Source organism: Lemur catta, chromosome 22 (genome assembly GCF_020740605.2).
Source record: "Lemur catta isolate mLemCat1 chromosome 22, mLemCat1.pri, whole genome shotgun sequence".
In the NCBI taxonomy this organism is placed as follows: Eukaryota; Metazoa; Chordata; class Mammalia; order Primates; family Lemuridae; genus Lemur; species Lemur catta.
The window spans coordinates 6,761,681-6,789,655 of record NC_059149.1 but is presented as its reverse complement, the minus strand read 5'-3'; the positions used below and the strand labels follow the sequence as shown (position 1 = coordinate 6,789,655).

Below are 27,975 nucleotides of genomic sequence, written 5' to 3'. Positions count from 1 at the left end.
AGTGTACCAGGAAGGACGCGTTCGTGTCCGTGATGTGTCTTCCGCTGATAGTGATTGGTTCTGGGTCTGTGTGTGTTGCCCTCAGTCACGTTCAACGTGATGGAAAAAGAATGTTTATTTCTGGTAGAGGTGGTTTACATCACAATCATGGAGGATTTAACAGAACAATTATACTCTGAGGAAATCTAGAATAAACTGGAAATTTAAATGTCTCCGCTGTCTTTAAGTTTGAATAATGCTCCAACTGTTTGCTGTAGGATTATAATTTAGAACAAGTGTTGAGTATGTCATCAGGAAAGAATAAAAAAACCCATCCTAATATCACGACTGACCACAAAATATAAAAAAAAAAAGAAAGAAAAAGAAGGAAAGAAGCCTCATTCACTTTCCAAAATCAGAATCAGTCTCATATTGATCTGTGAATCCTTGTAGAAGTGTTCATTGTTCAAGAAAGAATCCTCTTCTTGTGGTTGATAAGCAATTCTCCACGGCAGAGAAATGCTGACATTTTTTTTCTTATTTCTTGATTGATGTTTTCACTACTTATTCTTCAGGCTACAAGACAGAAGGGAACACAGTCTTACCTTCTTTCATAATTACATATTCCAACACTGTCTCTCTCTCTCTCTTTCTCTCCCCTTCCCCCCCCCCACGTCACTTTAACCATCAAACTCAATTACACTGAATTAATATGGTGAATCCTTTAGGTTCTACATAACCTGTGTCTATAATAACTCAGTTACCAATGTCATCTCCACGTACAAAGAAGCCAATTTACACCTCTATGCCGTCAATGCAGACCCTAAATTCATTTCACATGTCCTTTTTTATATGTAAATATTAATCCTTTGGTAGACCTAAGGAAAAAAGTAAAAATTTATAATACAACCAAAAATAATAAAATATTTATTAATAAATTTAATAAGAAATGTTTAAGACCAAGGCACAGAAAAATTTGAAAACCTAGAGATAGATATGAAACAAAATGTGAATAGAGAGGAAAAGGATACCTAAGTCATGCATAGAAAAGCATATTAAAGGTAATTTTCTCCTAAATTAATCTATACATTCTATTCATCACAACAAAAAGAGAAAGAATTCTTAAATGCAATCTTTTTAGTTAGTAATTAAATTCATTTAGTTCAAAAAACTTTTAAATATAAAAAGTTAACAATAAAATATTAACTTCAAATATTCTTAAAACAAAAATAGTAAATAGATTTTTATTTATGCCATGCTGCATATACCCATCTCTGAGTTCCAGGTATAACTACATGCAGAACCCTCCACTGGGAGTGGAGAACAACATTATAGCATTTAGATTTCAATTTAATCTAAACCTCATTCTCCATTCATTCAGAATTTTTTCTATGAGAGAAATAAATTTTTTCCCCCGCTTTACTTTCAAATAGTGTTGATTTAATTCAAATTGATAACTATTTTTTAAAGGATTTTTAGTTTTGCTTTTTTTATTTATTGTAAGAAGATGCTACCATTTATTGCATGCCTACTATGTGTCAAGAATTTTACGTTTGTTTTACATTATAATTTGATTCCTAGCCTACCTTTAATGGGTGTGCCACTTCTCCCCATTTTAAAGACGACAATACTGAGGTTTACTTAACAGGGCTGAGTTAACGGCACAAGATCATATAGCTGATAAGGGGTGGAATTTGAACCCTAGAAAAAAATCAAAATCAGGAGGCAAAAGAGCTTGCTGACATTAGGTGCAGGCGATTTCTCTCACGCTATTGGAGCCTCTGGCTAGAACAAGGCTGCCAAATCAGTATCTCCTGGTAGTTGACTGTTTCCCATAAAGTATGTTTTAGGCAGGAGGGTGGCAAAAGCACTGAGCAGGTTGGGATCCTCCCATAGGTTTTCCTGTCCTTCATCACTAGGGTCCAGATGTCTCACTGGCAATCTGTTACATGAAAATTCAAAAGCTACAAAGGAAAATTCTATCGCTCACCTAGAAACACACAGCATACCTTGACATTTCATTTTCCAAGAAAAGTGCTGGCATAGAATATTCCTAGGATCTGAATAAGAATTTGAATGTTGTTGGTATCATGCAGACCAAAAGAAAACAGACTACATGCTTTTTTTTTAAATTTTTTTTTCGGTAAAAATATCTTTGCAATTTGCCTTTGAATGACCCTAGTAACCAGAGACACTTTTTACTAGTCATTATTAAAAGAAAAATCTCATACTCAGTTTCTGCCACAAGCCAGTCATGACCTAAGGCAATTGTATAGTTGTCAGCCTCATGGATTAATGTGACATAAAGAAGGTTGGAAGTTCCCACTGAGCAAACAAGTTTAATTTCATTTTTATAAACTGCAAAGATGAGCACTTTTCAAATTAAAATGGGTTTGAAGTGCAGCATCCACATGTAATATAGTAGTAAGAACATTACTATTCCATATCCAGAGCCCAGCAGTCTTCTGTCATGATTACATCATTTGGAAAAAAAAAACAACAAATGAGGGTTTTGGGTTTGTTTTTTTTAACTTATAGTAAAAGTGATATATTAAGAACTTAATCCCATAGTGAGGAAAAATGTCACACTCTTCCTTTTTACAGTCAGCATAACTATTCAGATCCTTTCTGAACACATAGATATAATGACAAAATGTCTTTCAATTCCATACAGCCTTTGTAATTATTCATCTGTTACTGTTATTATTGCTGGAAAGGCTCTTTCATATTTTTGTCAGCGTCCCATTTGATACAAAAGAACATGGAAAATTTTACTGCTATTAATAAATATGCAGCCATCCAATCCAAGAAGAAAATTCTTTTTCATCTGAGAGATAAGCTGCATAATTCATGTATTTTCAGAAATTTCTTTAAATAGAAAATAGAAGAAAGACATAGGGAAAAGAATTCATTACGTAGTTTCCATTTGTGGTGAGGGACAGTCTTTGTTCTCAGACGGTCTTCAGTTTGATTGGATTTGAAGAGCCAATTTCAATTGTCCCCTGTGTGTCCCAACTGTACTCACATAGCTCCCCTTGTTTCTGACACATGTAACCATAAACATGACTCCGCACGGCCTCTGTTTCACTTTTGTTACCTTTCGAAAAAGAATGTAACTGGGTGTTAAGGGGGACTGTTCTCGGGGTCTTGGAATGCAGTTAGAAAGATTTCAAACGGTTTGAAATGAGTACCTCCACTCTTCAAAAGAGAAGTGTCCACGTCAGGGAACCGTGGTGCTACAGACAGCTTCTGTCCCCTCCAGCCCCTGTTGGAGGCCCTGCCATGCAGGGGATATGATGGCCTTCTAGGACAAGCCGGGTGAGGAGCACATCTGCAGGACCAGGTATGCACAAAAAGCGTTTCCTTTTTCCCACCGCACCCCACCTTCCCCACACTGCCCCTGAGGTTCCAGAAGGGAGATGTGCTCTGACCTGGGCATGACACAGAAGTCTTAATGTAGAACAGGACGGACCACTGAAAACGGTCTCACCTTTGAAATAACCAGACATGTAGGAAATCTTCCTGAGATATTAGCAAGGCGGCGGGAGTGGGTAGAGAAAGCAGTTTGACCACTACGTTTGAAGGTGGTGGCTGGAGAAAAATTTAATGACTTATTTGTCCCATACTGAATTTAAACTGTTCAATAAAGAAGTTTAAAAACAAAGCAGAACATCTCAGCCCTCAAAAGCCTAGTTTCCGAGAGCCAGGTAGCAAGTTTACACGGACAAGAAAACTGCAGTCATGGGCCATGGTTTATATAAAATAATATGGCCAGAATTTGTTAGATGAGGAGGAATCATGTTCCAGGCAATTTCCAAAAATATTTGCCAAACAGCCATGACTTTGGACTTGTTCAGCCTGAGAACTGAATGGCATCCAAGGACTTATCACCTTTGCTCAGTTTATCAAGATAGTATGATGATACATCAAATTAAATTACATTTCTGAAATTGAGCGTCTTCCAATTTATATTCTTTCCATTCTTTTATCTCAACACTTGGCAAATAAGTGTTAAATTAAGACAAAAATGCAGTGTTTTCCCAGGCTGGTTTCTTTTCCTCCCTCAGCCCATAACCACTCAATCACCAATCCTCCTGGCCTGTCTTCCACTCTTACGTCTGCCGTCGCCTCCACCTCTGCCGCCCGTGCCCGGGCCAGGCCCCTGACACCGCGCTAGTCTCCTGTCCGGCCCCTCGGGTCCCCCACCGCCTGGAGAAGCAGAAATGTCTTGATGTAATTCACCAAGGTCATTGGTGACGTGACTGCCGCCTTCTCCTCCAGGGCCATGGTTTTGTCAGTTACCCCTCACGATGACAATGACGCAGAGCCTCTGTGATCGCAGAGAATCGGCTGAGGTTCCTACGCCTGCCACGCTCCCCTGTGCTGCCATAGTTGGCACAGGCTGCTCCGTCCAGCTGGGCACTCACCAGCTGCCCCTTCACTGTCCCAGCCCCTCCCGTCCCTCTTGGGGGAAGCGTGCTTCCCCCAGACAGCCTGCCCTGAGTTTACCCTGACACGACAACATGCATTTAGGGCATTTTGAGCAGCCACCTGGGAATGGAAAACAAAACCTCAAGAAAATGCTCAAGCTACAGTGGTAAACTGCTATGCCTAACACAAAGGGTGCGCTGTGTTTTGCTTCTGGAATGGGGGAGTATCAGGGGAATGAGGGGGTGTGGGGGGAAATATGGGAGAAGGGGATGTGGTATAGAGAGAGTAGAACCAGGGAGATGGCTTTGTGCTGTGCACGTGCTATCTCTGTAGGACACCCAAGTCTTCTACACAGTTGTCTAAACAAATAAAATAATTGCAAAGTGTTAATTTCTAGTGGAAGTCTGTGTAGCCCGACTGATACAGGAGTGGGGAGAAGAAGCGCTCAGTTTTGCAGGGGGAGAAAGATGCAGAGAGACCATAGAACTTGGGAGTCAAAAGTGCAGGCAGGGCTGGATCCCAACAGGTCGGCCTCTGCTAGGTAGTCCTAAGCCACTTCAAGATGATCGAAAGTGGCATCTCTGATAGCTGATGAACGTGTCACCACAGGACCAGCTCGATCTGGTTGAACTTTGTCAGTAACAAAATGTAACAGAACAATGACTTGTTTTTCAGTGCAAGGGAAGCCCAGGTTGCAGGTCACATGACGTGATTGTGCCCACATGAGCCAAGTGTGCCCAATGTATGACCCAGAGCCAGACAGAACAAAAAAGTCAGCCAGGAGGGAGGAGGAATGGGACTGAATTAAGAAGGACGTGGCGCCCTGTTTTGTTGCTGTAGGGACTTAGGAGCCAAGGACCCGGCACTGCCCCTGTGCATGAGCCCATCAGATCGTGCCTTGCCGTATTTCCCTAGCTCTTCCACAGCCACGCTCTGCCTGTAACACCTGCCCCAGACCCTCGTTCAGGGAGACAGGTCTGAGCGTTGCCGCCTGTCTCCCTGCAGTAGACTCGCAATAAAGCTGTTGGCCTCTGTGTGCGTCAGGGAGTGTGCCCACCGCTCAGTAACAAACACAAGATGAATTCATCCAAATCCTTCTTGGAAAAACAAATCCCATGTAGTTTTAACCCATGGAATAAAGTCATAATTTCAAAAAATCCAGGCTTATTCAGAGAAAAGTCGGGTATTGCAAACAGTCAAGAAATCATGAACATTCAAAAGTACAGAATTATTTAAATGAATGCAGTTCTATTACTTCCTAATACACGTACACGGGCAAAACTGACAAGAATGTTGTGTAATTAACTTACCCACACACCGAGGAAAACAAGCCTCCTCTGCTTACACAGAATCGCATAGTTTACGTGCAAATGAAAGCCCCATGTGCTTCAGAGCAGTTTGTTCCCTTAAGAAGGCAAATATTCTCTTTACGATCTTGTTTACACTATTCATTTGCTTTGCAAAACATTTTTCATAAAATCACAAGATAATGAAATGTTAGAGCCAGAAGGGATCCCAGCCATCCCCTAGAAAAGCCCAACATCATCACGTCATAGGTGAGAAAACTTGATGGTGCCCCTAATACACACACATGTCCTCACACCCTGAGCCCCTTATTCAGTGACTCCATCCCTCCTGCTTTGGGGGCTCAAGCCACAGCTGGGGCAGATGCAAGTAGCACAGGGAACCTGCAAAGTGCTAGGCTTTGGGGCATCATCCAGACCCATCGCCTCCCACACTGAAGCAAGAGAGCCCTTGACCCCGTTTGCATTCACTTGCAGAGCTGGAAGCAGGTTGTTTGTTTGTTTCTAAGCCTCAGCTCCTGCATTCTCTCCCCAGCCTGTCCTGACTCCCCTCTGCCCCGCCCTTCCTAGGTAGGTGCTCGTCCTGAGCACTCTCTCTATTGTTTCCGTGACCTTGTCACACTGCAGTCTTTTGCTCACTGTCTGGGGGCTGGTCTCTACTTCTGTATTTCCAATGCTTATTAGAAGGCCTGGCACAGACTCAGAACATAATCTTTCCCAAACAAACACATGCGCAAAACCAGAAAGAGGGTCCATTGCCACCCTTTACTGCCCTGTCCTGCAAGTCCATTCCCATCCTGCATTTTCAGATAAGAAAAACAATTCAGTGTTCAAATCACCTCCATCTCTATTCCGGTCTCCTTCTACTGTCTGTCCTACGTATTCAAAGGGCTTGTGATGGAAAGTCAGAGAGCTTGATTCAACCCCACCCGAGTTGTTACAGCTGGGTGCTAGTGTACACAGCTATTAACCTCACTGAGCCTCAGTCTACCCATGTATGCGACAAAGGCGTCAATAGCATGTTCCTCATGGGCGTGTCATAGGATCAAACGAGGTGATGGGTCTGAACGTGCCCAGTAACCACGAAAGCTTAGAAAAGCCTGTTTCCTTAATCACTTGAAAGAAAAACGTTGACGAGGCTGTTGTGTAATAAGAAGTTCTTCGGTCTTTATTCCGGGTTCGTGAGGTGGGGGAGCAAGACCCTTGGAATCTCTCAAATGATAGCCCTGTCCTTGAAATTCGTGGTGGACCCTGGCACTTTATCCTAACAAGGTGACCGTGGTGAGCCCCTGGATAGTCTCAGGGTGAAGGTCGCCTGCTGCCAAGACCAACCGTGAGAGCAGTTGCACATACGGGAGAAGGGCGAGGGCGGAGCCTGACCTCAGCCACACAGCCACGGACGGAATCGGTCACACCGCAGTAACGAAGCCACAGCCAACTCTGGACGCCAACGCGGTCCAGCTTCCTGGCTCGCCTGGTTGGCAAACACGTCCGTGTGCCAGGAGCACAGCGCACCCTGACTGCACAAGGAGAGGACAGAGGTGCCCCATCTGGGACCCTCACGGGCCTTGTCCCGTGTGCCTTGTCCTTTAGTTGGTCCTGATTAGTATCCTGTATAACACGATGGTGACTGTAAGTCTAGCTCTTTCCTGAGGTCTGTGATGCCGTCTAGCGACCTACCAAATCCGAGAGAGCGGTGGGAGCACCCACACCAGCAGCCAGCTGGTCAGAGGTGCTCTGGGAGCCCCCAGAGCTCACGGCTGACGTCTGAGCCGAGGGTGGTCTTGCTGAAGACTGTGCCCGTCACCTGTGAAGTGGGCACCCACTCTAGGTGCTTAGTGTCAGACTGCAGTGCAGTATGGCAGCAGCAAACCGTCTGGTTCCGCTTCTGTTTCATAGGACACTGAGCCCAACCCCACTTCCGTGTGGGGCAGACACGGACAGCGCCCAGGGTGTGGGCCAGGAATTTCTCTGCAGGGGAGAAAATGCAGAGGCAGTTCAGTGGTGCCAGAGAGCGAGCTCTGTGGCCTTTGCCTCAGTTTCCTGGTCCATCAAATGGGTATGATAGGATAGTGTACTACGTAGACCTCACAGGGATGTTGTGAAGATTAAATGATTAATACATGGAAGTATTTTGTATGTGGTACATGTGAAACAACAAATTAATGTGATCTCTTATTACCATCATTATTTTTATTTACCTGCTACGTGGGCCTTAGTGTTAGGCTACGTCACTGCCTGAGTCCCGTCTCACTGGCAGAAACAGAGAGAGGGCAGTGAAGCCAGATGGGCCCTCTAGAAACCACGGGCAGCTCAGGTTCTTCCCACTCCAGGGTAAGCGAAGGATCACGGGAATCCATGGGGCATGGCACAAAGGCGGTGGACGTGGGAGCGATGCCAAGATTTGATGAGTTCACAATGTGCCCCCGTCAAAAAAGGCTGCAACGGTCCAGGCTACACTGTCCATTATGGTACCCGGTAGCCACATATGACTATTTAAATGTAAACTAATTAATATTACATCGAATGTAAAATCCAGGTCCTCAGTCACACTGGCCACATGTCAAGTACTAAGAGCACATGTGGCCTGTGGCTACTCCACTCCATCGAGCAGATATAGAACATTCTACTGGGCAATGCCAGTTATCAAAAGTGTCTGAAACCAGAGATGTTTGGAAATGTAAATTGCAGCTCTTTCTTTTTTAATTCTATAACTATGTAAAATCCCCTATTTTCCGCAAAATAGAAAATAAAATGAAGAAAAACAATGGGTGAATGTTACGGAGAGACCAATCACACTTACATTCAAATAATCTGTGCCTCTTTCTCTCAAACATTTCCGTGCCTGCGAGCTCCGGGCTGGGGCAAGGGGAATGTCAGACTCTGCGGTCCCGTTTGCCTCTCCTTGGGCTCTGCAGACCTCCTGGGGTCTTTGACAACCTGGCGCCTGCAATGCAAACTGGTTCCTAGTATGCGTGGTTAGCAATTTGTGATTTGTGGAAGTGGAAAAGTTGCTCCCCAAAGATGGCCCTCGGCAGGGTGAGGTTGGAGGCCCATAAAGCCGAGCAGCAGAAGCAAAGCGATGGGGACAAGGCGGTTGGCGGGGAGCGTGGCGAGGTCCGAGGGAGGGGAAGGGCTGGGGACAGGAAACAAACGCGGTGTGAGGTACATTTCAGAGAAGGGGACGGGCAGTAAGGTGCATGGGAAGCAGCCCTGCGAGCAGAGGGCAGACACCAGGCTGGGCAGGGGGAGAAGGCGGGAAGCTGACGGAGAAGCCAGGGGTCTGCACCTGCGCTGGGGCCACCGAGGGGTCGGGGGGACCCTGGCACCTGGGCCTGCCTGCTAGTGGGAAAAGCAGCAGGAACACGATCACGACATTTTTATGACAACTTATTCGACAATAACTATATTATTATTACAGCTGCAAAACAACTTTATGTAATGGAATGAGTGAACTCAGAAGGAGCATTAGTTTAGGATCTACACCTGGATTGACCACTAAATGGTTGCACTGCAAGTGCCATTTCATCTTCTCACGCCTCCATTTCTTCATCTATTCAGTGAAGAAATGGACCAAGTCATTCTCTGAGTCCCTTTCGCCTCCTCCACCCTGAAATCCTGGGGTCTGGCCAAGGTCACTGAGCAGAGACAGACTCAAGCTTCTACGTCATTCAATTCCAAGTTCGGCAGTTTTCTGTCAGTCCTGTGTCACAAACTCCACAGTGACAAGTCCACAGACAGAATTCTAGGCTAGCCTTTTCTCTTCTTTGTTTGCTCCAGGCTCAGAGTTTATGTGCGAACCAGCACCAGCTACAGACACAACCAAATGTCCACATTCATTTCAGCAGATGTCCACGTTCGTTACTGAAAACCGTCAGCACACTCTGCAAACACAGCCACGCTCTACCTCGCGCACGTGCTGATGGGTCATGGAGAGGACAGAGGAAGCCAGCCGTGCCACGGAGCGTCTCTGAGAGATGGTGGTGACGTCCCCCAGGGCACCCAAGGCTGCACCAGGACAAAGCAAAGCACACACGACGAAGGGCAGCAATGCCTGCAGTGTCTGTCGTGGGCAAACCCGACGACGTCGAAGCAATTCAGCCTCGGCCGGGAACCGTCTTAGTGAAAATGCACCACAATGCCTCACTCACTCCAAATAATGACATCCTCTGAATTGTCCCAGCAGGACACTAGGAGTGGAACACGTGACTGTGGAGTCTAACATCCTGGTGCTGCTCGACAGGAGCGAAATCATGTCACTTGTATTAATAGGAAATGTCAGTACTTCTCCAAACCTCAGTTCCCTAATCTCTAAATTGGGGATAGACAACTGCCGTACAGGGCTTCTGCGGGGGCTAAATGAGTCAATGAAAGTCCTTTATGTGACTTTATCACTCCTTAAAGACCATTTCACACATTTCAATTGAGATAAGGCAGTGGGAATCGCATATTAGCCAGCGAAAGCACTGTCAGTCATTTGCTGACATGACGAACCTCTATCACCCTGGACTCCCAAGTGTTTGAGGAACTGAATTTCATATATTTGAGCTGCTGGAAGGAAGACACGTGTGAGCCGGGGGGCTGGACACTTCGGCCCACGCAGTCAGAAGCTGCGAGAAGCTGTGAAGCCAGTGGTGGCGAGGGAAGGGGCGGAGGGCAGGTGCCACAGGAAGCGCTGTTCGAATCTATTGTCCACCTCACAGCTCTGCCCTGCCCGGCGTGAATGAACCCGGTGGTCCAGCTGGAAAGATTTTCATGAAAAGTTTTGAAGGTGCCATCTGGCTTTGTCATACTGCTTATAGCAAACGGTAAGAGTGATACACTGAACAAACAAAAAGGAACCAAGACTTGGTAACTTTGAAAATTCTCAGCCTCTCCAGACAGTAAACGACGTTAACATTAAGAAATGGCTTTTGAGCACTGCCAGGAAAGTGTGGTCCAGGCATACAGTCCCAGGTAAGAGTGCAGGAGCCTCGGCTGAGACTTCAAAGGGATCAGAGGATCAAAGGGCCTTAAAGAGATTACAGACATGTCTCACCGTTTATCTCGAGGGAATGACTGCATCTCTGGGAAACACAAAAACATTGTCTCTCTGCCTTCCCAGCAGGACCCGAAGGTAAAGAGGGCTTTCCTTACAGAGATTTGTGGGCATAACTGTTTTCTTAAGCAGTTAACCCAATAACATTCACAGAAACTCCACGATGTTTTTGAGAAAATGATACCAGCAGAAACACTGCCATTTTGGACCTAAAGGAGCAAAGATAGTACCAAACGCAGAGGTCAGCAGGCCCCGGAAATGCTAGCGGCAGGAAGCGGGCCAGGCAGACCAGAGAGGCAAAAGCATACTCCGGCTGTCATGAAAAAGGAAGGGTGACGCAGAGGGTGGGCCAAGGTAAGCAGCTTCTGGAATGGCTTTCGAAGGTCCCTGCATCCTGACACCCATGCCCTCGTGCAGTCTTCTCCTCTTGAGTGTGGGCTGGAGCTGACGACTATTTCCAACAAAGAATGTAGGAACAGACTCTAGTTTCCAAGGCTGAGTTTTAAAGGACTGTGAGTTTCAGTTTCATCTCGTTCCTCTCTTGTGGTCTTGCTCGTTTGCTCTGATCCTCATTAGCTGCTGTATGTTGTGAGCCTCCCACGTGCACAGATGTCCCTGGCCGGTAGTTCATGAGGAACCGAGACCCTCATTCCAGCAACCCCCAAGGCACCGAAGCCAGACAGCAACCACTGCGCGAAGCTGGAACAGACTCGCCCCTTGCTGAGGCCTAAGACGACCACAGGCTGACTGAAGGCTCCCAGGGAAGCCCGGATTCTTGGCCTATAGGAATCGTGAGATATTAATATTTTTATTCTAAGCCACTAAGTTTTGGGGTGATTTGTTAAGCCACAATAGGTAACTAATGGTGTTACAGGTTGACATGTGTCTCCCCAAAATTTATATGTTGAAGTCCTAATCCTCAGAATGTGACTGCGTTATGTGGAAATAAGGAAATTGCAGATGTAATTAGTTAAGATGAGGTCATACCAGAGGGGATGGGCTCTAATCCAACGTGACCGGTGTCCTTATAAAAAGGAGAAATTTGGACCCAGAGGTGCATATACAGGGAAGGTTCCGTGTGAGGACTGAGTGATCCGCCACAAGCCACGGAATGGTCTGTGTGCAGGCAGCCCAGTGGGGGGTTGGGAAGAAGGTTTGCAGCGATCTCGTGACCCCCCAGGTGAGCCCCCAAACTCCGCTGTTGTGTGGATGTCTGTTTGCTCCTGTCGGAAGCCGGGAGACAGGCCTGGAACAGACCCTTCCCTGGCACCGTCGGGGGCAGTGCAGCCCTGCTGAAAGCTTGATCTTGGATCCTCAGCCTCCGGAACTGCGAGACGGTGCCCGTCTGTTGTTGAACCCTCAGTTCATGGTGCTTTGTTATGGCAGCCCTGGCAATGAAGACAAGCAGTGAACAGAAAGAACAGTGTAGGGATGGAGGACCACGCAGCAACAAAGTGACCACGGAATGGTTTTTCTCTACTCCCAATAGTCCTCTGAAATGCTGACACTGCCTCACTAAGCCTAGCGAAAAATAAAAATATCTGTGTTTGTCCCTATTCAAATGTTTTCGCCATGGGCTGTTCTGATCACAGAAGTCACAAGGCCGGTGCAGTGAGCTGTGGCCTGGCCTGGCCTCACGCTCTCCCTCACGTCCCCCCAAAGGTGCTGGGGTGGAGTAGCTGCAGGAAAATAAAACAAAGCAAAATCCAAGGCACAATAAAGGTCAGTTTAAGAAAATCCACATGTATCTCACCTCCAATATAGATTTGCTCCTAAGGAAAAAAAAAAGAAGAAGAAAAATTTGGCTGTCTTTTGTGTGCATTAATTTATAGTGTCGGCTGACCTAGTTAAAGGAACCGCAGGGTGAATCGCTTTAACAGGAAGGAAACCGTCTTCCACCGCGCCTCGTGCACAGGCCTGGGCTGCACAGAGCAGCTCGCCGAGCTCCACTCTGACCGCGACAGGGCGGAGTGCTAGGTGTCAACTCCATCGGTTCTCAAACCCACATCTCACTGTCAGTCAGGAGACAAAAAGAAATTGATTATGGAAAACTCAGGGCTGCAAAGCAGTCGCTCTGATTAAAATTCATGTTGACAGCTCTCATCCAACGCCGGCAAGTCCTGCTGGGGGAAAAATCCTTTTTTTGTTGTTGTTGTTGACTTTGTTAATACCCAAGAAGAAAGGCTGAAGACATGAATCACATTCCGGCGGTCCTCAGAGGAAAGCGCTGATTCCTCCGGCAGCATAATTATCTGCTTCCAGCCCATGACCTTTACTCCCTGGTGACAGACACAGAAAGGGGAGGGACGGGGCTCTCCTGGCTCTTGGGAGCTGCACAAGCCAGGAAATCGCTCTGCTCCTCGCCAATTGCTCCAGCGATGAAGGTTAGCGCACCACAGAGCACGGCGAAGTGTGGCCGCAGGCTCAGGACACAGACTCGGACGCAGCCCACCACTGGCAGCTGGCCTCGGTCGGGTAGCCTTTCACACACACATACACACACACACACACACACACACACACACACACACATGCACAACATGGGGAAATATGGAAATGCAATCATGATAAACAGTGACATTTCTCAAGGTACATCATTTGCAATATTTTGATTAACTCCCATTTCAGAATGGCAAAGCAGCTTATGTTAATAAACAGCAAGCTCCAATTAGACATCTGTGCGCGCGATCTAAATGGAACTCTTGGCCGGCTCACGTGTGCCAGTGGCTTTCCCACAGTCTGTGTGCCGGCAACGCTGCCCGGGAGTCGGGAGGAAGGTTTCCAGTGATCTCGTGGGCCTACAAACTCCCACTGTTCGGTGGGTGTTGCCTGTTTGCTGTTTTGACTTCTGACACAGGTCTCTCATAGTCTGACTCCCTGACCTAAAATTCAGAGTCCAGAAAGCAGCAATTCCCTCCAAGGAGGCCCCCTGTTGATTACAGGGCAGTATTTAGTTGGCTATTTGGAATCATGGAAACCGTAGTACGACAGTAACTGTGTGAGACAGATTTGGATTTGAATTTAAGCTTTGCAACTTACCAGTCATGTGACTCAGGAAAATTGCTTATGCTCTCTCAGCCCAGTCCCCTCATCGGTCAACGGGAAGGTTACATTTGCCACTCACAAATGTTTAGGGCCAGGCACTGCTGTCACGTGCTGAGGATGCAGCAAGAAATCAAAGTGGCAAAACCCAGGCCTTATATTTCACAACAATCATCCCTTCTCTTCCCTTTTCCCCCAAGACTGTGTGACTTACACATACAATTTTGGTAGGAAATTTTTATGTTGCCTGAATTAATGTCACAAGATTTAAACAACAGAAATGAAGTTCATGATAAAGCGTGTTGTTTAGTATTTCAGTATGAAGAGACTAGAGATGAATGAAAGTAAGTAGATTCTATGGCATGTTGGAAGGGGACAAGGACTACTAAGAAAAATAAAGCAGGACAGGGGACAGGAAGGATGTGGGAATGTGGCTGTCGGGGGAAAGCAGGCAGGGGACCAGGAAGCGCACGGGCTCCGCGGCAAGAGCCCTCACCAGTCTTCAAGGGGAGCCCAGGAGTCAGCGGCTGGAGCTGGCAGGAGGGTGGGAGCCGGGGGGGCAGCAAATAGACCTGGAGGTTGAGACATTCAGGAGAATGAAGATCCTGTGGGCCATTGCACAGCTTAGACTTTTATGCTGAACGAAGGGGAAGCTGCACGGTCATCTCGAATCAGGGAGTGGCCTGACCTCTAAGGCTTTAGTGACTTAAAGGAAGATGATGAATTTGATACAAAGCACATAACACATCTCTTGGCACAGATGGGTAATTACAAAAACTGTTGTTGTGAAACCCTCTTCATGCTCCTCAGAGAATCACAACAATCATCCCTTCTCTTCCCTTTTCCCCCAAGACTGTGTGACTTACACATACAATTTTGGTAGGAAATTTTTATGTTGCTTGAATTAATGTCACAAGATTTAAACAACAGAAATGAAGTTCATGATAAAGCGTGTTGTTTTATTAGCGATTCTGATGGTTCTGTGGGCGAGTTCTGTGTGGCCAGGTCAAGGAGGTCAGATAATGTCTACCACCCATGGCCGCTGCCCGCGGTGACGGCTCTCTTGACCAGCGCGTGCGGACGCTCCACATCTGCTCAGAGAACGCGAGAACGACTTCTCCCAAGGAGAAACACAGAGACAGGATGGGGCCGATAGGGCACTTTGTCCATTCGGTTAAAAACTTGTTTTGGAATCAATTTATTGCTGTTTTTCTCTTTCCTGACTTCTGCTAAGTTGACAAAGTTCAAAAGAGGCACAGAGTTCCTACAAGAGGAAGCCTGCTAACGCCTTCTGCCCTGGGCTGGGTGTGTGTGTCTTCCCGTAACTCACATGTCGGACCCCAATCCCCCACGCTACAGTGTAACCAGGTGGAGCCTTTGGAAGTTGACTAGGTGAGTAGTGCCCTTATAAAGAGGGTGGCAGAGCCCTTCTGTCCCTTCCCCTATGAGAGGACACAGCAAGACGGTGCCATCTATGAGAAACGGGCTTTCGCCAGACACCAAAGGTGTTGGCACCTCGACCTTGGACTTCCCAGCCTCCAGAACTGTGAGAAATACATTGTGTTCTTTACAAATTACCCAGTCTGAGCTACGTCGTTACAGCAGCCGGAACAGACTGAGACCCCCTTCCTTCATAAGACTTGAGCTTGTCAGCTGACTCTGCAGGGTTGTTGAAAACAGCTCCCCGGGAGGGAGGGCCCCCAGCGCCCAGTGTGCATTTCAAGCCTTGAGCTGTCTTTTGAGTGTTGGGTAAACCAGTGTCTGAGAGACTGAAAATGCTTCACTGTCCAAACCTTAACGTGTTTTCCCCCAAATTCACGTCTGTTCGTGCAGTCCTTAGCTGAGGGAATGGCTCCTGCCTCATGTCTAAGCCAGAAACCTGGGAATTGAAGACTCACACGCAACTGGTCAGCAAGTGATACGAATTCTGTGTTTCACTTTTCTGAGCTTCTGCATTTCTGCTGTCGTTCCTAACACGCTGCTCTAACGCCTCTCCCTGCTTCTCAGCACGTCTTCTAAATGATCCACTAATTGATTTATTTGCAAGTAAAAACCTAATTCAGTCCTTTCCCTACTTAGAACTCTCCAGTTTCTCTTCCTTGCCTAAACTCCTTAGATTTACACTTTAGACTCGTGATTCGGCTACCAAACATCTCTGCAGTATTCCCCTTGTTGCTTCCTCATTTCTCCAACCAAAATGCACCTTATGCTCCAGCCATTCTGAGCTTGCGGTTCTCCTAAAATGCACCAAGCTGCTTTAATCAGATTCTTTGTTAATTGCCCTCCGCCTGGGTGCTGACTCGGGGAGACTGGTCGCCCCGGGAAGGCGGCTCCCAGCCTGCACTCGCAGGGCACAGGCAGCCGGGTCCCAACCGCTGAGCTCTGGCTGCCGCTGCGGGGCCGCCTCCGGCAGCAGGGACGTTCAAGCAGACCCTCTCCTGAAAGCCCGGGGGGTCCTCTGAGGAAAAACTTTGGATCCATCCCCAAAAGTCCTGCTTTCTAAGCCCACACGGTATATTCTAGAATGCCTCTGGCCCGCTGTCCTTCCCTCCCTCTGTCACTCGGGCTTGTGGTCTGCCAGGTCCCCAGGTTTCTCCCGGCTCCACCCACATTTTCTCTCGCAGGTGCTCCCCTTAATACAATGTGTGCGTGTGTCACCGTCTCTCAGAATCTGCTTCCCAGAGGACCCAGTCACAGACTAACACAACGGCCATCTGTGGAAGCCTACTTTTTAGCCAGCACGTCACTCCTCTGGAAGGTACCTCATCACCCATGGGTAAAACAGGACATCACCGACATAACAGAATGTCGGAGAGACTACACCGCGGAACAGCACGGCTGGTATCAGAGATGTCCGCGTTCACGTCTTTGCTGTGTGCTGCGTGAAATCGCGTCCCGCCTCCCGTCATGCTGCGCTTGTTCAGGAGAGTGAGGATGTGTCACATAGCACCTCTGTGGTCACAGAGCTCAGCACAGTGGCTGGCCCACGACCAACGGTTCCGCAGTGACTCGGAAAGTGCTTAGTGCATGGGGGTTACTCGGTAACGGTATGCTGAAAGAGTGAATGTTTACTGAATTACTTGATGAATAAATGTCTGCTGAGTGAACGAATGCATGGGTGAATGGCACACAATCCCGGAGGGCTCGAGTTGAAATTGAAGGACACAGAAAAACACAAGAAAAAAAGAGAAAATGATTTCTTCCCCTGAGGAAATAATGAAAAATGAATAACTTCTAACTGGTAAGAATTGTGAGAAAGATACCAAATTGTTCTATTGACATTTCAATTGAAAATATAATTATAAATCATGATGGACAGTTTTATAATTTTGCTATGCTTAGCTACTGTGGTGGCTGCATGGTTATCAGGTTTCTGCGTAGGAGATGCACGGGGGAGGTCGGGTGTCCAGGAAAGGTGGAGGGTGTGTGGTGGGGAAGGTACGACCACACCTCTGAGTGGGCCAGCGCTGAATGTGCAGAACAGACTCTAAAAAGAAAACCAGGCCTACTTTAAGCACAGTAAAGCCATGTTGTAAAGAGCAACGTACCCTCATGGGATGAGGCAGGCTCATAGCTCACTCTATACCAGCCTTTTATTTAGGTAGATGCTATATTTGAAGAAGTGTTATTTAATTGGTGATGTATCTGCATTTGTAATTTCTCATTTTTCTGAAGTGAAAGCTGCAGTACAATAAAATATAAAAATCTGGATTCAAATCCCAGTGTTTGTCTTTGCTGACTGGGTGACTTTGAACCAGGGACACAACCTCAGAGAGCCCTAATTTCCTACATGAGGAGGATCATAATAAAACTTCCCAGGCAGCATCTGGCGGGTTGAATGAGATCATAAACGTGTGGCCGTAGGAGCAGCGTCTGACACACTTGCTCACCAAACGCCCGCCAAGTCGGCGACCGGGGCTGGAACGGCATCCAGCGCGTTTTAAACGTCTGAGATGAATTTACGGCCTGGTATTTCTCCAGCGTTAAAATCCACTCGGAAAGGTCTCTCGCAATAGCCCTCTCTTGCTACACTGCTGAGCCCACTCACTCCCTGGGTGATATCATTCCCAACTCCAGTTCTGAGTGGAACGCTTCTTTTGCAGGCTCTGAGAAACTTCCCCACTGTCTTTTCCACTTTTTAGGTCATTTTGCCGCCAATCGAGCTGCTACTGTCACTTCGCAGAGTTCAGTTTCACTTTGGGTCTTGCTGTCCAGCCCTCCACAAACACATGCGGTTCTAAGGCTGTGCTCAGGCGCCTCATTCCAAGTCTTTCCCCACTATCCAAATCCTCCTCCTCATACTAAAACCTGTCTCCTGGGAAAAGTTGGATGAACCATTTGTGCTGGGAGCCTTCAATAAATTTAACTAATATTTACCGAACTCCTACTTGTGCCAGGCATTTGTGTTTGGTCTCATCAGAGGTGGTATATGTTAGAGGAGACAGCACATTGCAATGCAGAGATAAACATAAACAAGACCATGTCAGGAGAACTTAACCAAGCAGGCTGACCCGGCCCTGTGGCCGGAAGCTGAGTCTTCCTATGGCAAGTGTACGCCCAGCACAGACAGCCTCACGTTCCACTGATGGTCATTTTGACCGTGGAGAAGTGCGGTGGCGTTAAAACATGTCCACAAATTCTTCCTACTCCTCCTTTCAAGAGGAGGAGCCTGGTGCCCACCCTACCCCCTTTCACTGTGGCAAGACTTTACTTGCTTCTAGCAAATGGGAAAGAAATAGAATTCACAGTGTGCAATTTTGGAGACTGGGTCACACCATGAAGCAGGTCTTCTCCTTGCCCTTCTCTTGGACTGCCCACCCTGGAAGAAGCCAGCTGCCATCCCAGGAGAGAGCCAGGTGGCGTGGAACAGAGCACCCTGCCGACAGGACGTGAGTGCACCCCCTTGGGAACGAGTCCTCCAGCCCCACTCGAGCCTCCAGGTGACTGCAGCCCAGGCTACGTCTCGGCATCATTCCTGATGCACAGAAACTGGGAGATAATAAACGTCTGCTGTTTTAAGCTACTTGGTTTTGGGCCAATTTGTTACACAGCACTAGATAGCTAATAGAGAGGAAATGTGAACATTCTGATGTTTTGGAGTTCATTAAAAGTAAAAAGTAGCACATTAGGTTTCAAGGCAGCTGCTGAGTTTCTGGTGCCATCAGCTTTGGTACCTAAAAATGCATTAGAAAGAAAGAAAAAAAAAGAAAAGAAACTTCAAAGCCATGGTAGACTCTCATTCCAGGATAGGATGTCTGTCTGGGCAACAGGTAGCTTTGAAAACCAAAATAATGGCACTTTGCATTCATACAGCATTTCAAGCCTGATGTCATTTGTTCTTTATAACAATTCCATTGGAGAAGTAGGAAAATTATTGTCTCCATTTTATGGATGATATTAAGTGAATTGCCTATGGTTTCATAGATAATGAGTTATATGGACAGCGTGAGAATTCAGGACCCCTGGATTTCGATCTAACACGGTTCCGTCTCTATTATCCTCCCCACACAAATCTCTTCCAAAGCCAAAGACTGTTCACAGGGGAGAGGAAAGAAAAAAACACATTACTCATTCTGTGCCAAGAAGTACACCAGGTACTTTACATGCTTTATGTCATTTAATCACCATATCCAATGGCACAGCTCGTGTTAACATCCGTTTCCAGATGAGAACTCCTGAGACTGAAGGAAATTAGTAAGAGCCTTTGCAGCGGCCACTTGTGCCACTTGATGGTTGTGGGTATTACAGGTTTGATGTTTATCTACATCTTGAAGTCACTACGATTCAGTCTTAGCATTTCTGTCCCTGTTAGCTTTTGTAATTATACCCTGACATGATCTAAGGTGGCATTATTCCTAAGCACTTCTTGTCACTCAAAGGCTTTTGTGTTTGGGTAAAAGTCAGGGGTGGAACAAGCTTCAACTCCAACTGCAATCAAACCACCAACTCTAAGATTAACACCGACTTCTGCTTTTGATAATTACAAACCCATCGCTGTCTTTTAAAACAAACAAGAATTAACTACACAAAGGAATCCAGGTGCTGGGAATACATGGGTGAAAAAGCACTAGATATAAACTTTTGCTCTCACAGAGTTTACCTAAAAGTGTTAAATAATCATAAATGTATCGAAATCAAGCACAATTCTTTGTGGGAGATACTCTGTCTCATGCCACTTTCTCATTCCTCACAGTTGAGTCATCAATGGCATTTGCAAATCTTTTTATTGGTCTTTCATTAACTATCTCTCGAACACATCATCACACTCAGATCTGCTCCACAGTCCTCAAGATCAACAACAACATCAGTCATGTGTGACATTTTTTAAAGCCTTGCCCAGGCTAAGCGATGTCCTCAGATGTGCGGCAATGACCTTTTTCAATTCTCGTAACCCCATGAAGTAGGTACTGGTATATCTGCATTTTACAGATGAACAAACTGGAACCCAGAGAGGTTAAGCTACTTTCCGAATGTCACACAGCTAGTGAACTGTGCTGACGACTAGTGGCTGTAATGTCAGAGCCCATGCTCTCACTGCAAGTTACACTCTCTCTCCCCCCTCTCCCGGCAGACCATTCTCTCCCCACTGCCGGGATCCAACCTGGGCAGCACCAATGCCCCAGCTTGCTCACGTCGGGGAATGACGTCCCTATGGTCACTTCTGTCCTGCCCCCAGTCGTAGAGTGGGTGTCCCCCCACTCACAGAGAGGACTCTCCCATTCTATTCACCCCTCGCACACCACGGTCTTCTCTCCCGACCCCTCCACAAACTGCCTTGCTCAGGTCTCCAGGCAGCCCGCTGGCACTACAGGGATGGCACTGGGACCTTATCTTACCAGATTCCTCTCCTGCGTTTGACACTGCCTATGGCTGCATCTGAGACCAGCCACGTGGCTGTCCTGCCTGTGTGACAATTCCTTTCGATCACATTCCACACTCACGTGTTGCTCTTCTCGGGGTTTCGTCCTTGCTTGTCTGTCTTCTCGCTCTACACCCTTTTCACTCGCCAGCGCTCACGTTCCCGGTTTTAACTCCACCTACATGAGAATTCTCAAATCTTGCATTTCCCACCTTGACTGATTTTGTGCCCCAACTCTAATATCCAGTTTTTTATTAAAAATATTTCTTAATGATCCATAGACAGTTCAAACTTACTGTGAATAAAACTGAACTTGTGACGTTCCTCTTTCCCTCGAAGTAGCTTTTCCTCCTTTACTCAGGTGAGGCTGCCCCATCCACCTGATTCTCTGGTCCGACGTCGGGGCTCCGCGGTACCCCTCGCTTTCCCCCTCCCTGCCTGCAACCCACAGTGCAGTTCATGTCTTAGATTGTCCCCTCGTCCCTCCCTTCCCCCAGCCCTCCAACCACCCTCCCAGCCAGAACTGCACCACCACTTCCTGCCTGGTCTGCCTCAACAACCTTGTCATCCTTGTTTTTGTTTCTGGACCATTCCTTGTTAAACCAACTTCCCATCTGCCGCGTTAAAATCACTTCAATGTGACTCCACCACTGTAGAATAAGTACTTTTTTTTTTATTGGTGCAAAATATTTTATATATTTATGGGGTACATGTGAGTTTGTTCCACGCACAGAATGTGTAATGATCAGGGCAGGGCATGGGGGTATCCACTACCTTAAGTATTTATCATTCCTGTGTGTTGATGACATTTAAAATCCTCTTTTAGCTACTCCGAAATACAAAATACATCACTGCTTGCTAACTACAGCCACCTACTCTGCTAATGAATACTGGGGCTTATTTGTTCTACGGTGAGTTTGTACCACTCACCAACTTCTCTTTATCCGCCTTCCCACCCACACGCCTTCCCAGCCCTGGTGCCTCCTCCATTTTCACGCACGACGTCAACGTCTTTAGCTCCTGCACATGGTGAACACGCGCAGCATCTGCCTCCGTGCTTGGCTTATTTCACTTAACATGATGACCTCAGCTCCATCGGGAGGAACAGGGATCGTGTATGGGGGGATGCCTGCACCCCCGTGGTTCCTACAGCTCCATTTGAAACAGAAAAGGTTTGCAGTTAACCCCAGTGTCCACCGACGGACGGCTGGATCGAGAACTGTGGTGGATACTCACAATGGAATACCATTCGGCCACACAACAGAATAAAACCATTTTTAAAATGACATCTAGGACGCTCCGCTCCCGCTCCTGCTGTCCCAGGCCCGTTTCTTTCCTCCCGCTGCATTCCGGAGAGCGGGCACCAGCGCGAAGGCTTGTGGCTCCCTGAAGACATCACGCAGGTGTCGCTCCTGAAGATGTAAGTCAGCGTTTTCTGATGGTCCTGGACCAACCTCTCCAGTCACGCACCGCCTCTTCATGGAGGTGTCGCGCAGGCGAGCTGGCGGCCCCTCTGCTCCACTCCAGGGCACCTCCTGCCTCCCCCGCGCACGGCCTCCCCGCCCGCGTCCACACCGCCCGCCCCTGCCTGTCCCTAACATGTGAGCAGTGAACAGGGCCCACGGAGCCCTGGCGCCTGTGGAACTGCTCTCCTGTCCGCACAGGACGGATGGACACGTATGACACGGCATTTAAACAAATGGCAATGCTAGAGGAGAACTGCTAGGGAGAGACTTAAAACAGGATGAGGTGACAGGGAACAGTGGGTGACATCCGAGCTGAGACTGGGCTGATAAGGAGCAGTCGTGTGATGACGGGAAGAGACGTCCCCAGTGCAGGGAACAGCAGCCGCGGGGAGCGCGCGGGGCAGGGACAGGGTCTGACTCGGGACAGGGGTGGGCCACCCTCGTGACACGGGGCTCGGGACTGCCACGAGGAGCCTGGACGCTGCCCTGGCATGGCGGGAAGCCTCCCCCGGGGACAGCGGAGGAGCCGGATCCGGACGAGACTCTCAAGAGCTCTCTCTGGTCCCCTGGGAAGGTGGCGCCCAGAAAGGCAAGTGTGTCCCCGGGGACCCGCCAGGACTGTCGCCGGGAGAAGGGCAAAGACAGACGGGACGCCCGGACGAGAGCCGGCAGGGGCTGAAGGCAGGGTCGGAGCTGAGGTTTGTACAGAGAGTCGCAGACCCGGCCGGGAACCGACGTGGGAGCGGAGGGAAGGAGCGGACCTGCGTCACCGGCCAGACCCGGGCCTGGAGCCGCCGCGCCGGGAGCGCTGCAGACGCGGAGGCCGCGGAGGGAAGTCCCGGTTCTGCCCCAACCCGGGGAGTCCGCGTGCCCGGGGGGCATCCACGCCGACGGGCGCCCCGGGGCAGGGCGGGGGATAGATTTGAACTTGAGTGTGCGCACGCACACACACACACACACACACACACACATACACAACCACACACACATACACAACCACACACACACATACATGCAAACATGCAAACACACACATAATCACACACACATACACAACCACACACATACACAACCACACACACAAATACATGCAAACATGCAAACACACACATAATCACACACACATACACAACCACACACACAAATACACAACCACACACACAACCACACACACAACCACACACATATACAACCACACACACATACATGCAAACACGCAAAAACACAATCACACACAAATATACACACACAATCACACCATCACATATACACAATATCACATACACAAAGATACACAATCACATGTACGAACATACAACCACATACAATGACACACAATCACACGCAAATATACACAAATACACAAAAACACACACACAATCACACACCATCACACACATATACACAAACATAATCACACCATCACATACAAACACAATCACACACACAAATACACAATCACACATGCAAATACATGCAAACACACAAAAACACACACAATCACACACACAAATATACACAAACACAATCACACCATCAATATCAGTCACACATATGAACATGCAACCACATACAATGACACACACAAATATATACAAACACACAAAAACACAAAACATACACATAATCACACACACACCATCACACACACAAACACACAATCACACACAAATGCACATACACAATCACACATACAAACATACACAAACACAAAAACACACTCAAAACACACATAATCACATACAAATACACACTGCCACACACAAACATACACACATACACAATCACACACAAATGCAAACACATACACAATCACATACAAGTACACAATCACACAAATATACACAAACACAAAACGCACAAAACAAATACAATCACACACAAACATCACACACACAAACACAAACATATACACAATCACACACAAACACACACATAATCACACACACCATCACACACATATACACAAACACAATCACACCATCACACATACACACAATATCACATACACATACACAATCATACATACACACATAATCACACAATGACACACACACAAATGCACATGACACACAATCACACATACAAACATACACAAACACAAAAACACACTCAAAACACAAACACACACCACCACACACATACACAATCACACACATGCAAACACATACACAATCACACAAATATACACAAACACAAAAAACACACCAAACACAATCACACACAAACACACGTAATCACCTACCATCACACACATACACAAATAGAATCACACACACAAACACACACATACAAACACACAAAACACTGAAACCACATAATCACACACACAAACACGCACACAATCATACAAATGCACACAAACACAATCACACACACAAATGCACGCACACACAGACACACAAAACACAACCACACACAAACACAATCACACAATCTGACACACACACACACAAATTCGCACACATGAAACTACATTAGATTTCTTCCAGAAAGTGTGTTAACAGAAAAGAACACATGAGCCAGAAACAGTCCTGTCCTGCAGCCCCTCTGAGACCAGGCCTATGTGATAATCGTCCCCAGGCACAAACTGTAGGGGAGTTACTGGACTTGGGTGAAGATTCCTGTGTGTTGTGAGTTTCGTACACTTTTGTTCCTGAGGTCTGTGTGCCCCCACTCCTGCCCTGGGGTCGGGCTCCGTAGATGGCTTCCGCCTCTGATGGCCCCTGCACCTCATCCGCCCTGGCTCCACCTCGCCTCCAAGTGGCTGAGCTATTTTCTTTGGAGTCATATTCCATAATCTTGTCAAACTTTAAATATAGAGGTGGGAAGTAAAACAGTCAGTTTCACCGAGGGAAATGGTACATTTTATCATAGCTGGTTTTCTGTAAGAAACTGCATAAATATTAATAATACATCTAATCACAGATGGTCCATTTTCCATGCAAGCTCTGCAGCAAAGCCCTATGCCATCGTGCCAGCACAAGTTTTTTTCTTTTTTACTCATCAATACTCTTTTGGAGAAAACAATCATTGTATCTTTCCCCTCAAAGTAATCTCAGTATGCAGATGAAACTATGAGTTCTCCAGGTGATATTCTAGTACTTCAGTATCAGGGCACAAGTCACCCTCCATGGATGTTAATCACCTGCTGTGAAAACTGCCGATTCAAAGTGGAGTGACCGTGTTAGCCTCTGGCACCGCGGAGCCAGGCAAAGCCGGAAGGGGAGGGCTCCGCCCAGGCCGTGCCTGATCACAGGGCCACCGTAAGGGCAGTTGCCACGTACACAAAAACACTTGCCTGACACACTGTCTCGCAAGCTCAACCCAACACAAACTGCCTGCTAGGACTTTAGGATTACCCGTTAATCTAGTAACTGCTGCCACTCACGGATGAGAGCTTGCCGGCTCCTGAAAACACACCCCTGGCACCAGTGATCTTTCTTTCAAAACGTGTGTGGCCTCTGCTTCACCAGTGAAAACCTAACCTTTACCCTTGTTCTCTGGACCTACCAAGGCCACCCTGGTCTGTCTACGTCCCAGGTTGCAATCCTACTTCTTTTTTTTTTTCCTTTTAAGAGTTGGAGTCTTGCTCTGTCACCCAGCCTGGAGTGCAGTGGTACCATCACAGCTCACTGCAACCTTCCACTCCTGGGCTCAAGCGATCCTCCCTCCTCAGTCTCCCAAGTAGCTGGGACTACAGGATTCACGTGCCACCATCAGCATGCCCGGCTAATTTTTTCATTTTTTGTAAAAACAGAGGGTGTGTGTCTTGCTATGTTGCTCAGGCTGGTCTCGAACTTCTGGGCTCAAGCAATCCTCCCGCCTCAGTCTCCCAAAGTGCTGCTGGGGTTTACAGGTGTGAGCTACGGTGCCAGGCCTGCAATCTTTCTTGTATATTATTCCCAAATAAAACCTTTTCATTTAGAGATTCCTCTCTCTAAACTTTTCATGTTGACGCTACACCTGCAATTCTATTATAGAATATTTTCATTGAAGCTGTCTGGTTCAGTGTAAAGAAGAGATGGTCTTTCATTGATAAGTTTTTGCATTGCCTAAAGCAAAGCGATTCAGAATGTTGTTTATTAATAAAAATAAGCTCATTTTCCCGAGAAAATTAGAAACATTAAGTCACTGTATCTTTGATTTGTTTGTTTCTTTTTTCCAAAGAGGAGCAAGAAGACACAGCACTTAATGTGTTGGTCGTTGGTTTGGCCTTTAACCGTCCTGCGGTTTTCTGAGGGTCCCGTGTGGTTGTGCGGTATGCTAACAAGGCCGGGCTGCACAGCATTGCAGAGAACTGTTTCCTTCCCTGCGTGTGTCTGGTTTTGCCTTTGCACCCTCGGAAGGTCAGCGCCCGTAGCTTGCACACGTCAGTCCCGGATTCCCCCGCAGAGCTGTCGCTTCACTGAGGTTTCGACCTCAGTGAGAACCAGCACGGGTATCAGTCCATCCTGAGAGGTCCCAGCTCATGCTCGTGGGCTCTAGCTTGTCCTTGTCCTTCCCCACTTTATAGCCCTCTTCCAGCAGCCTGTCCTGAAGACTCAAACTCCTACATCAGCGGCAAGGACAACGACCTTAGAGAGGGTGCACGACCAGCTCCCATGATTGCTGCAGGTCAAATCCCTGTTACAACTCCACGTGTGAGTGTGTGTGCGTGCGCTAGTGCACGAGTGTGTCAGACATAAAAACAGAAAGGCAGAGACAGACACTTCCTAGTAGTTCTATTTCTCTGACTGAAGCCCGGCAGACACAGTGCCCCAGGTGCTCTTCCTTCTCTCTGCTCCTTTCTCTACTTTGGAGGATACGTTTACTCTCCAGGCTTTATCTGCCACCTATTTAGTTGACACTAGAGTCTCCATTCTAAGCCCTGGCTCGTATCTGCACGCCAAGCCGGTTTTCCAGCTATCCATCCCACTTGGATAGAGCGCCATTCCTTCAAAAGCAGCATGTCAGCAGGGTGCAGTGGCTCACGCCTGTAATCCTGGCACTTTGGGAGGCTGAAGCAGGAGGATTGCTTGAAGCCAGGAGTTAGAGACCAGCCAGGGCAACATAGCGAGACCTTGTCTCTACAAAAACTATTTTCAAAGTAGCCAGGCATGATGGCACACCTGTAGTCCCAGCTACTTGGGAGGCTGAGGTTGGAGGATCACTTGAGCCCAAGAGTTGGAGGCTGCAGTGAGCCATAATCATACCACCACACTCCAGCCTGGGTGGCAGACAGAGTGAGACACTGTCTCTAAGAAATAACAACAACAATAACAAACAAACAAACAAAAAGCAGTACATATGGAACTTCACTTGCTACACTCCCGGCGGCCTCAGTCGGCATTCTCCCGCCCCGCAGGCTGGGCCAGGCGGGCGTCTCTGGTCTCTGACTATCCACTCGGAAGTCCTACCAGCAATGATTATCGAGGGCTTCTCAGAGTTGGGAGGGATCAGCAGTGGCCAGGGAGGAAGTTCTGTGGGTGACATTTTCAATAAAAAGATTTCTGCCTTTATGAACTTCCACACACTATTTGTTTTAGAAGAAAGTTCTGTTATTGACTCTGAGTTCTCATGCAAAAGCCATGCTCGCCCTTTGCATGCCAAACCGCTGACCACCACCCTGCCTCCTCCTCACTGCTGTGCTAGACAGAGCTGCTGGCCACACTCCTCATGCAGGGAGGACAATGGCCTCTCTTCCTTCCTAGCCCAGCTTTGTGGTCATCACGATCTGGAAGCTTCAGCAAAACTCACCTGGCAAAAATCTACAACCCCTTAACTGACAAACACGCTGCATTTTCCAAGTTCTCTTTCTGCTTGACTCTGGCATTGGGTTCCTCTCTCTGCATCCTTCTTCTCAAGATGTTTTTT

At 47.4% G+C, this 27,975-nt stretch overlaps 1 protein-coding gene across 2 annotated transcripts in view; it reads right to left on the bottom strand.

Annotated features, from left to right (window-relative positions):
• Positions 1-423: 423 nt before the first annotated feature.
• Positions 424-27,975, bottom strand: part of ZMAT4 (zinc finger matrin-type 4) — a 317,188-nt gene continuing 289,636 nt past the window's right edge. Inside the window, exon 7 of one of the 2 annotated variants that reach the window (XM_045535764.1) lies at positions 424-555. In XM_045535764.1, coding sequence (XP_045391720.1) covers positions 540-555 — 16 coding nt within the window. In that variant the 3' untranslated portion in view covers positions 424-539. Of the gene's footprint in view, positions 556-13,853; positions 13,909-27,975 lie in introns of those variants that run through there. The other variant, XM_045535765.1, reaches the window with a different exon arrangement.